General features: G+C 40.8%; 1 protein-coding gene across 1 annotated transcript in view; it reads right to left on the bottom strand.

The window, feature by feature from the left end:
• LOC146617540 (polypeptide N-acetylgalactosaminyltransferase 14-like) overlaps positions 1 to 13,210 on the bottom strand; it is a 243,147-nt gene that overhangs the window by 187,412 nt on the left and 42,525 nt on the right. The window contains exon 4 of the mRNA XM_085373147.1: positions 9,504 to 9,673. Within this exon, the coding sequence (XP_085229273.1) occupies positions 9,504 to 9,673 (170 nt within the window). The remainder of the gene's footprint in view (positions 1 to 9,503; positions 9,674 to 13,210) is intronic.

Here is a 13,210-nt window from a genome sequence, read left to right as displayed (position 1 = left end):
CTCCACATTTCATCAAGAAAATCAGGTTTTTATAAATAAACTATATACTCATTCTTTTATACTTTTTTTGTTACCCAGCATAAAATGTACAACATCTGTAACTTTGCTTTGCAACCTAATGATTACAATAATTTAAATAACAAGTACTTGTTATTAATCTCCTCCACAGAATGTGTTTCATCCTGCCTTCCTTCTCTCACCCAACCGGCCACGGCAGATGGCCGCCCCTCCCTGAGCCTGGTTCTGCTGGAGGTTTCTTCCTGTTAACAGGGAGTTTTTCCTTCCCACAGTCGCCAAAGAGCTTGGGGGGGGGGAGAGATCATATAATTGTTGTGTTTGTCTCTGCATTATCTCTGTATCTATTATTGCAGGGACATTTGTCCAGTGCAAAACTCATGCCAACAACAAAAACATCAACCCTCTGTAAACTCGATTGATTGGTTGAAAGGATAATATTCAATCAACAAGAAAACTTCAGTTTTTTGTCAATGGACACACCACCTGACTTACATGAATGACCAATAAATCTAACCAGTAGGCGGTTATTTGAAGGTCTGCAAGAAGACTGATGATATTATAGTCAAGTGCTTCCACTTTAAAAGTCTAGACATCTAATGTGTTACAAATCACCAAATCTGTGCTTACTGGGAAGAAGCAAATAAAGTAATGCAGTGGGTGGTGTTTATACTTTTTGGAGGTCAGACCTGTATTTTTTTTTCTCCACATCCGAGCATTTTTGTAGAACATCGATATAAAGAAAATGTGAGCCTCGAGGTTGTTTTATGTTTCTTCCATCTGCTTTTGATACCAGACTCTGATCATTCATCACCAGAGCAGGTAATCAAATAAGCAAGCCTGACAAGAGATAATAAAAATCATTTAGCGTCAGAGTTCAGAGGGATTTTTTCTTTGTGTATTTTCGAGGCTTGTGATCTGAGAAGGATGACAAGTGTTAGCGTGGGAGGCACCAGAGCTAATACAGTGATTAATGTTTAGCTGCTTGTTGTGATTCATGGAAATATGACTAAGTAGCCGACTGAGTGTGAAAGGACACTGACGCCAGTGAGCACATGTAACACACACGTTCACACGCACAGGCAGGGCAGTGCTGAACGACTGCATGATCTAGTTAGTAATAAGTGTTTGAGCATCACAGGGTCAAAATGTAATCAAATAATTAGTAAGTGACTGAATGGACTGTTGGGTTTTTTCTCCCTGCAGCACTGTCTGGTTGCAGGAGAGATGCCTCCATTTTGGAGCAGTAACAACAAAACACTGGAGCGTTATCACATCTTCCACTGAGGCAAAACAAAGAAAATGACAAATTGTGTGCTACGCAGTGTGTGTTGTTCAGATGTGCTTCAGAGGACAGAAAGGATGATAGTTTTACACATTTTTAATGTTTTTACACCAGCTTCAATGTGGCTGACTGTGGAACCACTTTAATACCATTATTTCTCCCTAGGGCCTTGCCTGATAACTGACAGCACAGACAAATGAGTATAATAGAAATAGGAAGATAAACTAACAAAAAAGTAATCACCAAAGACGGTTTGTGTCAAGTACATAACAGACAAGAGGGCAGTGACCAAATGGGTGAGTTGGAGGATGACCTTTTAAAGAGGAGGCTGTAACTCCTTCCAAGACAGCAGAGGGCTTGTCATAATACTGTATTTTAAATTTTTCAGGTAACAAAATAAAGCAAACGTGCAGGAGTTTGACCTAAAATACTTAAATAAATCTTGTCTTGTGCAAAAATAAACCCAAAAAATACCTTTGCAACAGTAAAAGTGTGTCCATAGTCAGAAATGGTCATGGTTTAACAGCAAAACTGCAATGTAAGTATAATGCAGCATTTCTGCATCCAAAATGCTTTCAGACACTTTTTGTTGCCTGCATGTTGAACTTAATTTCCAAACAATCAGCCCTTTGGTATTTTGTGTTTCTATTTTTTGTTCTAATTAATAAAAAGATCATGTACGAAAAATCTAAAGGAAGCTGCTCCATGTGAGAAACTAAAGGAAAGGATATTCAACAGACAGCCAAACAATGTTTCCAACATTCTTTCAACCACATGGTGAGGTCTTTTAACCTAAAACGCATGAAAAAAAAAAAAGAAAAAGAAAGGAAAAGAAAAGAAAAGAAAAAAAAGAAATAAAAATACTTCCTGTGATATAGAAAAACACTGGTTAAAAAATAAAATAAATAAAATAAATAAAAACAAAACATGAACCTGTGCAGCATGTCCAGTCATGAAATTTCCTCACTAATAAATATTCCACAGTTCCACACACAGTTCCACTTTCAGTGGATACTGAGGTGCATAGTGCGCAGGTGTCGCCAGCTTTCTGCAGATTCAACCACTACAGGCCTCCAAACATCATGTGCCCTTCACATTAGCTCAAGAACAGTGTGCAGAGAGCTTCATGGCTTCTCCATCTGGCAATCTGATGGATGACTCTGGGTTTAGCAGTTGGAGAACGGTACTTGTATGAATATGTAAAGTTGGATGGGGTATTATGGTGTGGGGTTGTTTTTCAGGCCCCTTAGTTCCAGTGAAAGTTACTCTTAATGCTTCGCATATCAACACATTTTGGACAATTTCATACTCTCAACTTTGCGGGAAAAATTTGGGGATGGAAACCTTCCTGTTCCAACATGACTGCCCACCAGTGTAAAAAGCAAGGTCCACAAGGAAATAGATAAGCAACTTTGATGTGGAAGAACATTACTGGCCTGCAGAAAATCCTGACCTCAACCCGACAGAACCCTTTTGGGATGAATTAGAGTGGAGACTGAAAGTCAAGCTTTCTCGTCCAACATCAGTGTCTAACCTCACGAAACTACTCCTAGAAGAATGGCAAAAATTCCCATAAACACACCCCTAAACTCTTCCCAGAAGAGTTAAAGCTGCAAAGGGTGGGCCGGCATCATATTAAACCCTATGAATTATGAATGGGATGCTACTTCAGCTCAAATGAGTGTGAAGGCGTACGAGCGAATAGTTTTGACAAATAGTGTATAAAAGTGAAGTCAGTGGAACAAAATGTGTAAAATATATTTATGCATATTTTCTGCATTTGAAGATAGTGAGACAGTATATACAGATGATATTTCTCTCTATGGCATGTTGATAAAAGTGCTTTCGATATTTCTTCAATACATAAAAGTTTGTTTTTTAACAACTTGTCTTGCACTGAACATCACTTTTTGTTGTCTACTCACGCATTAAAACATTTTTCTTACACACTTCCTGTTGCCATATCAACCTATTGTGCATAACTGTAGGACATGTTTCCTCCCTGTACTGTATCAGCCCATTGTCTCCCTACTTGGATCTAATCCCTGCAGCGAAGCGGCTGTTGGGCTTATAGACTGTCTGCCGGAGAGCAGACAGAGGGAGGTTCCCCTGTTCACCGAGATAATAGCAGCGCACTGAAGTGGAGTGGTTTATACACACACGCACACAAGCACACACACCCCAACACATACACAGCTTCCTCAGCTCTGCATGTGGCAATTATCTCTCCTCTCAGCAGCTTGTGGCATCTCCCCCCATCTCCCCTATAGTCTCCTCCTCTACCACTTCCCCTTCTCTCCCTTCCCTAATCTCCACTTGACTTTTCTTCCTCCTCTTTCTCTTATCACCTTCTCTCTTCTATCTTCCTATCTTTGCTTAAGCTGTTTGTAGCTCTCTTCTCATTTCTTTCCTCTTGCATACACTCCACTGTTCCACCGTCAAACACAAGATAGAGACAGAAGCACTCCCCCCATACGCAGTAACAACCTGGACATCCTGCCTTCCCTTCAAAAATACAAATAAATAAATATACAAAACACTGCTTCAAAAGAAATTGTTTTCCACACCTCTCTGGACCCCCTACCAACCTGAACACCACTGTTCTTAATGCAGTGACTCTGCAACGCACAGACACAAACAACAAACAGCTTGAGGATCAATGTGAGATTCATACAGCTGCAAAATTAATGTATAAAATATACTAACCACACTGTAGCCCAGAGTTACCTTCAGTAGAGCTGGCTGTTTAATCAGATTTTAATTTCAATTATAATTTTGGCTTTTAGTGATTATGAAAATAAGATAACAGGAATGAAACAATTACCCTGGGTTAGGGTTTTGTGACCTCTTTCTTTTTTGTTTTTGCTAAAAACCTTATAAATAAAGAACACAGCTTCCCTTTTTAAACCTCGAGGATGAAAAGCTCGTGGTTGCAATGGTGTCAACTTGGGCTAAGTCAGCTGCTTCCTTGGCCTCTTGTTGCCCCTGTCTGCATCTGCAGACATCCTGCTGAAGAGATCAGCAGGTATAGGTGGCTCTACCAAGGCAGACTTTGGTCAAAGATTGAACTGAATCAGCCACCACATTTTTCATTTATTACGTTTTTAATAAATTCAGTGAGTTCATAATTAATGATGTTAAATACTCAAGATCATGAAATAATTGTCACTGTGCTTTTTGCCTTCCGGTTAATTGAAGATTAGGGCTAATTGAGTAGCCTTAGTTTTCAGTGCTAGGCTTTGGCATTGTTGGTGAAAGCAGCCCAACCTCAAAAATACTTTTCAGTTCAATGTTATTTATATATGCCAAATTACACCAACTGTTGCCTCAAGGCACGTTATCCTGTGCGGTAAAGACCTTACAATAATAGAGCTAAAACCCTAACAATCACACGACCGCATCTGAGCAAGCACTTGGTGACACCAGGAAGGAAAAACATCCTTTTACCATTAAGAAAACTCCACCAGAATCAGGCTCAGGGAGGAGCAACCATTTGCTGCAACCAGCTGGGACCGGGGTAAGAGGTGGGGTACTTACAAGCACCCAGATTTTAACCCAGGACCTTTTCACTGTGAGGCAATAGTGCTAACCACTCCATCACCTTGCAATCATATATTAAGTAATCATCTATTATAGTTTACCAACTGCATCTCTCTTGCCGACACATTTACCCCCTGTATACACAAACTCGGAAATCGTACAATTTCCACCTGCACTGCATTCATCTCTGTGGTCGCAGCCACAGTCTTACCATCAGGGGTTACGGATCTTATAGATTCCTGATCTCTCCAAGCCTGCAGGCAATATGGAACCTAGCATCTTCAGGTCAAAAGCTTGCTTCTCTAATCTTTAGCTTATCCTTGCCCCACTGGGAAAATAACAGACCTGAAGCAGCTTCACTAAACCTGCTGTGTTTTCGCTTCTGGTGCTTTCCTTTAGAGTGGTAATCTAAAATTCTTCTTGGTTTTGTGTCTTTCTATTTAGCTTTCAAGGTTCATTGCTGAGTTGCTTCTTTAGAGAGATGGCCTGTCAGTCAATTTCCTTGGACTTGGTTTCTTTAGATGGGGCCACTGATTTTCAGCATAAGCAGAAATATTTCTGAACATATAAATATGTTCACTAGACAAAATGGAAATGCTTTTCTTGTCTGTTTTGGATTTTTTTTTTTTTTTTTTTACATTTCTGCACATAGAAGTAATGGGAACAAGCATACATCACCATGGTATCAAAACCTCCAAGTTGTTAAACCTGTGCTTATTTTTGTGAAAGGTGAGAACAGAAAATATTTGGCATTGAATCAAACACCTAAGTTAAGGTTAACATTGAAACACGGCACGCAGTTCCCAGCTGCATCATTCCCATATCCGTTTGTCTTGTCTTATCCAATTTCCTTCCCACCAGCCCTCACACCACCTTTAATTTAAGCCAAATAGTTCCTCTTGGGAACCCTGCCAAGGTGTAGGAAGTACCTCCATGACTCTGCAGTAGAAAAGAAGGTGTTTCTAAGAATACCTCAGTAGCTACAGTCAAAGATTTTACTGCAGTTTTTCTTCTTTTTTCCAATCCTAAAAGAGGATGAGGCGCCTTCATTTTCCCCTGCCAAGTGCTCCTGTGATCTACAGCTACAAGGTAACTGAGTTAACAGATAATCACATAACAGCAACCCCCCTCCCCATCCACACACATGCGTGCAGACAGACACGCACACTTCGCTGTCCTATATGAGATAAATGAGCACCATCAGCCCCCTACCTCCCTGCTAACAGATTAATGTGTAAGCGTATCCCTGGTCCCCCCTTCCTACACATCCTTCTCACTTTTCTAACACACACACACAATGAGACACACAACTCACACATTTCTTAGTCGCCTTATGTCAGCTCGACAGTGAATTTCCCTCCTCCGGTAGCACAGCAGATGATGCAAACGATCGGCACAATGTGCACTTACGCACATTAGCGTGCACATATGGATAAACACTCAGAAATACTCACACTTGTGCACAGACACACACGCGCACACAGTCAGTGTTGGAAGCAGCAGACAAGCTATGACTGAGTCAGACATCAATCTCCTCATCACACGTCAAAACACATCCGCACACAGTGATGTACATGCCGGCTACGCTAACAGATTATAGCCTGTGAGGTTGTAACCTGCTGTGCTCATCACCATCAGCCACAGCAGCAGCAACCAATCAGGACATGACCATGTTCAGCACGACTGCCAAAACCAACAGTCACCCAACAAACACCCACATGCAGCTTCCTCTTAGGGAGCTGGGTCACCATGAGCTGCCTTGTAACCTTTAACCTCCTAGGACCTGGGGTCCACATATGTGGACATCACATTTTGGGTAATTTAGACCAAACTACTTAATTTTGCTCTACAAGGGCCTGATATCCACTTACAAGGACATTATACTGCTACTGTTCTATCAAAATTTTAAACGAATATCCTCATATGTGGCTCTCATTTTTCTTAAAAACAAAAATAAGGTAAAAAATTCTTTGTTTTTACATTCATCGCGCCCCAATATGCCCAAATATCAAAGAGAAATTAAAAATGCATGCTGTGGAAGAGTTCGGGTCTTAGGAGGTTAATCACACAGCAAACACTGGCTCACATACACATGTGCAAAACAGGACAACGGATGTTCAAGCTGGACATGTACTTCATATACTATGAAGTAATATACTATACATATACTAGTAAAAAAAATCATGAAAAAAATGAAAAGGATTGCGATCTGTAATCATGTTTTGTGGTATGGGACATCAACGCCCCTCCATGAGCAGCACCAAAACCCTCAAAGAGAACAGAACTGGGATGAAGATGGGTTGCAAAGCAGCTTGTAGACACACTTTAAGCAAGCTGAAGGAGCTTAAACAGCATAACGAATGTCTGAAGAAAGTAGCATGTTGAACATTTGTCAACTGGATGCATAGAAGTGCATGACCTAAAGCTACACTCAAATCCATTATCCATTATCAAGTAAGTTTTCCCCGATGTTTGAAGGAAGTAAGTAAAATTTAGTTATATAGCGCTTTTCACAGATAAAAATCACAAAGTGCTTTACAACACAGGAAATGGGAATATAAAAACAATATAACAGTAAATAAAACAATGTAAAACAATAAAACTATAAAACAGCATAAGAAGAAATTAATCAAATGCTTTTCTAAATACAAATGTCTTCAGCTGTTTCTTAAAAGAATCAATGGAGTCCGTGCAGCGAAGAGACAGTGGGAGAGAATTCCACAACCATGGTGCCACAGTCTGAAAGGCCCGATCCCCACGAGTTTTAAAACGAGTGCGCGGTACCACCAGCAGTCTCTGATCTAATGACCTTAAAGCCCGAGAAGATGTATGTGGTTTCAGCAGGTCAGATAAATATTGAGGAGCCTGACCATGTAGGGCCCTAAAGGTTAGAACTAAAATTTTAAAATGAAACCTAAAATTTACAGGCAACCAGTGAAGGGAGGCCAAGACTGGAGTGATATGCGATCTTCTCTTGGTGCCTGTTAAGAGACGTGCTGCAGCATTCTGCACAGTCTGAAGACGATTTAAGGCTGATTTGTTAAAACAAGTAAAAAGGCCATTACAGTAGTCTAAACGAGAAGAAATAAAAGCATGAATAATCATCTCAAGTTCAAGCTTTGATACCATTAGTCTGGGTTTAGAAATATTCCGTAAATGATAAAAACAGTTTCGGACCAGCTGCTTAGAATGCTGCTCGAGCGACATCGAGCTGTCAAATACGACACCGAGATTTCTAAGGCTTGATTTTACATAAGGACCTAAGAAGCTGATATGCTGTCTAATTTATGGGACCATGTGGTCTGGAGCAATAATTAGAGTTCCATGTCACTGAGGTCAATTAGGAAAAAGAGGGGGGGGGGCATAGCAAAAACCTATAAATCTATATATAAACTGTTAAAAAAATCCTTTTCACTCCATTTTTCATTTTATGTTCCCACAGCTTCTGTTATTCCCTGATTTAATTAAAGATCTAAGATATATTGCACAACTCAGGTGGATCCAGTGCATCTCACTGCCGCTTAGAGACTCCTGAAAAACTTTTGGTACTGCAGTTTGGTACTTACTGTTTTGATCTAAAATGAAGACAGATTCAACATTGGCATGGCTTTTTTTTCTTCGCTTAATGTTATTTCCGTCAGTCAGAAAGAGATTTTGCACTATTTTTTTAGCACGAGAGAAAGTTTGCAAACTAGATGCAATGCTGGTTCTGCTTTGAAATCAAGGAGCAAACAGACCACCTAGTGTGTGGGTTAATCATTAGAAACTACGTCGGGTGGATAAACTTTGCTCCCAGACTTTCTAGGCACATCAATTATGGCCGGGTGAGAAAAACCCAGGAAACAAAACTCAAAAAAAAATTGTAAAAAGAAAAAAATTATATATCAATGCAAAGACGTGGCTTTGTTGTTGAAAGCCTAATAGAAACAGAATCTCAGCAAAAGAGCCGTGTTTGTGTATCCCACACGATCTCAACCAACAACACTGGACCTCTGAACGCCTTCTACAAGTGCCTGGAAGTTTTTATCTCCTGAAATATACAAGTAGGGAGCTGCTGTCAATGCGGCAAGCTCCTTATCTTCCTGCTGAGCGTCTTTCCAACAGAGGAAGACGGCGCTCTGCTAAGAGGATTTCTATTTTGGTTTAATTTAATTTCTTAGCGGACAGGCGGATTGTAATTTGGTGGTTTCTCTATGAAAACGTGTTGGTTCCATAATCTAAATTTGTTTTAGTACAGATAGGGGATTCATTACGAACTCCAGGAGTTGCTGCTTTAATTCGGTGCGTGCGCGCTTATGTGCGCACACATACCTGTAATACTAAAAGCTGATCTGTGGTGTTGTTGTGTGTTTGTTGATGTGTTTGTTTATGCCTGCAGGCAACATGAGTTTGTTTTGTGTAATAAGCTCTCCTTTTATGCAGGGATGCAAACTTGTGATAGATTTATACATAACTCTGTAGAGTCTGCCTGTAATAAATAGATTCCTCCAGAGGTTTGTCTTTCAGGTGCTGCAGAAACATTTTGCTACAAAGAATCTGCACTTTCTCAAGCTCGTCTGTCGTCTTTAACACAACACACGTTGTATTGTGTCAGACTTCTCTGTGTGTTGTCATTTATACTTGTGCATGTTCGTTTTATATACTGCACTCTGTGGTTTTGTACCTGTAGTGTCGAGTGTCTCTCAGGGCTCGATCACTGGGGATGCGTTCACTCTCTCTCTGGTTGAAAGCGTACAGAGTGTACGGGTCGTCTCCGGGCTTCCAGCGCCGAGCGCTCAGGTAACTCCGCTCATCAAAGCCCTCCAACATGTCCTCCCACTCTGCATCTGAAATCTGGAAATCAGTCAAAGCTGTTAAAAAGAGAACTAATGATCACATGTAAAAGAGAAATGCACTCTCATCAAATTTGATGCGGTATAACAGAAGACAGAAGATGCAGTTTCTGTTTGTTAAATCAAAATATTAAATAAATCAGTTTGCTCTGTTTTATTTCAGTTATATCAGCCTAGGTGCTGAAAATGAAGCCAACAAGAAGTGCCAAACGGTCACTTGAGACAGGCTGCAAAAGGGAGTCATTCCCCTGAGGTGCCCGTGCTAAAACATCCAACTTAGACCATGAAAAAAATGTGTTTTAATGTGGCATAAAAATGTGTCTTGTCTTTAGAGCCCATCTGTTAAGTCTAATTGTTGAATGTTGCCATTGTGTTTCTTAAATTTGTACAGTCTTAGTTTAAGCAGTAGGATCAAAGCCATTCCTTTGATCCTGACCACCTTTCCAGCCACTCTGTGCTGGGGGAGGTTTTATTGTAGATACATCCTATCTGAAAGATCTGTTTCTTTTGATGTAAACTTCCTGGGTTTATGACCCTTTGGTCAGCAGGAGGTAACACACACACACACACACACACACACACACACACACACACACACACACACACACACACACACACACACTTACATACAGTGCCTTGTCTATGTAACCAAAGGGGGGTTGCAAGGGGAGGTGCTTTGTAAACTATTGTTTGAGGATTGTCAATAAAAGGCAGCGAGAGGAGGCCACCACTGGGGTCATTGTCGTGCTGGACACAGACGAGGCCTCCCTTGCACAAGTAATGGATCGATCGACTGTCTTGTTTTCTTCATGATGAATAAGTCTCTAGAATTAGCGGGGTTTGTGGAAACACAGACCCAACACCATCACTCCTTTTTTAATAACTGCATTAGGACTAAACTTTGTTTTTTAACTCACTCATGTTGGATTTTCCTCAGGCTTAATAGTGAGTGTTTCGACTGACACGCGTAGCTGCTAGCTGTGTGCTAGTGATAAATATGGTTGCCGTGTGGTACAGCCCTTCCAACAAGTCTGTGCTTCAGTTTTGGTGAATGAGAGTCCAGCATTGTATTAGTCTGACATGTTAATTAGCGGACACATGTGATTAAAATGGCAATTTCTGGTTCCTGAACAATGGTGCAGTAGAAACGAGTTAGCTTGCAGTGGGCAAATGCATGAGGCAGTCAACACAATGAAAAGATCTACCATGTGTTCAAAATCATCTTTGACATATAAGAAAAGAAACAACGTGATGTAATCTTAAAAAAAAAAAAAAAGCATCAGGTTCACAGTTATCTTTTTCTATTTTATCAGTCATCAGAACATTTGAACTAGTGAACGTTGGATTTATTCACACATGTTCTTTGCTGCTCACAGCAGAGGGCTTTTTAAAAGCATCTGAAGAGCTTTTAGGGGTCATTTTATTTAAGGGAGATTCAGAGAGCTTTTCAGTTCCTGCTTTTTGGTATTTAACAAGATGAAGGCCGTGCTTCAGTTTTTCATCCTCTTTGCTGCCTGCTTATTTTGTGACTAAACGCTGCATTTTTGTCTCTCGGCAGCTTGTTTGGTTTGTACTTTGAAGTTGTAATTCTTCATTATGTGATGCTCTAAATCTGAACTATCCAAACAAACAAACATGGAAAAGGGGCGCACCACTTTTCCTCTTCTTGTTACAGACATTTAAGGGCACAAATCAGCCAAATACACCTCTAAATAACAGCTTTTCACACATGCATGTTATTGCATTGTTGCACTGCTGCCAGCATTGTGAAAAGCCCAGTTTGGATGTAGCTTGTTAGCCAGTCAACAGATCAATGAGGCAATTAGTCATCAAGTCAGTCATCCAGCATGATGATCAATTAAATGTGTCAATGCAGTATTGCATGAAAAAGAGAGGCCCCAGTCACACAGGCCAAGACACCTGTCAGCAACCGTGAGGCAACCACCGGCCACGAGGGAAAAATTTACATTCCCCGACCAGTTGGCAAGTGGTTACTGGAAGGTCACAGGTATGCAGTGCAGAGGTGTGCAGAGCGGCAAACACTGCAAACTGTGAAAAGTGTGACAAACTAGAAACAAACTGTTTGCATTCAATAAGCAATAGGGCATTTCGTTGCCTTGTACTTGTGACATGACAATAAAGTTGAATTCTATTCCATCCATCCGCTTATCCTTTTCAGGGTCGCGGGGGGCGCTGGAGCCTATCCCAGGTGTCATAGGGCGAAAGGCGGGGTACACCCTGGACAGGTTGCCAGTCTGTCGCAGGGCTAACACATGGGACAGACAACCATTCGCACTCACTTTCATTCACACATTCACACCTAGTGGCAATTTGGATTATCCAATTAACCTATCCCCACAAGCTGCATGTCTTTGGACGGTGGGAGGAAGCCGGAGTACCCGGAGAGAACCCACGCAAACACGGGGAGAACATGCAAACTCCACACAGAAAGACCCCGGCCTGATGGTGGAATTGAACTCAGGACCTTCTTGCTGTGCGGCAACAGTGCTAACCACCGTGCCACCGTGCTGCCTTTCTATTCTATTTTATTCTATTCTATTCTAAGGCACAACTTACTTTGAAGGGGAGCGTTCCTAGTTTCTGGTTTGCCTCACAAATTGGTAATTAGTAGTGAAAGTATCACTAACGCTCAGAGAGTACATTATGAGTTTGGTGCAGTACACTCTTTCCAGCAACCACTTGCCAGCTAGTTGGGGATTATACATTTTTTCCATAGCAATTGGAGGTCATCAGGGGGTCATCAACTGGTCTCTAGACCTGTGGGACTGAAAGCCTAGTGATCGTTACTGGTGCTTACAGGGACTATTCTCAGTCTTCTAACTTACACCAAAATAAATTAGCATCAGACTGGCGTAAAAATGAGCTAAATTCACTGCTCTATGTCCAACGCAGGCAAAACATGACGACTTTCAAATTAGCTCCAACAGATATGTTTAGGAGTAAAATCACAACGTGTGCTGGAGATACAGAATATTATTTGTCTCTTTGTGTTTAAGATCATTTTGGTCAAAGGAGAGGCGGGTGTTTATGATGCTACAACTATAACCCGTCCAAAATCATTTAAACACTTTAACATTGTGACTCTTCAATTCAGCTCACAGATGTTTTAGTTTTTCGCACGTTTACCATAAAATATGCAAATAAACAATGTTTGATGCTCTTGTGGGTTTTGAGGGCTTTAAGAGCAAAGGGAAAACAAAAATGAAACAAAAAAATCGTCTGGTACACCATTACTTTGTAATTCTGGTACACCACGCAAGACTGATGCAAGTTTTCTAACCTTCAAAAACACTGGCATCAGCTCACATCAGTAATGTATGAAAATCATATGCAGAGACTTAAAAAAAAAAAGCTACTTGAGATACAGTAGGTAATCCATCTTGCCTGTAGTTTTTTTGTCACTTACTACTAAGTGGTAATGAACATGCATTCAATTCATTTTGACATCTGAGAATTGATGGCTGGCTGCTGAACTGTTCTGCATTCATGATTTTGGTGGTTGGAAAATACCCCCCCA

This window comes from Diplotaxodon limnothrissa, linkage group LG15, assembly GCF_057381915.1.
Source record: "Diplotaxodon limnothrissa isolate DT_005_m linkage group LG15, D_limnothrissa_male_GT1.1, whole genome shotgun sequence".
In the NCBI taxonomy this organism is placed as follows: Eukaryota; Metazoa; Chordata; class Actinopteri; order Cichliformes; family Cichlidae; genus Diplotaxodon; species Diplotaxodon limnothrissa.
Note: the sequence above shows the minus strand (reverse complement) of the source record. Positions and strands in the feature narration are given on the sequence as shown.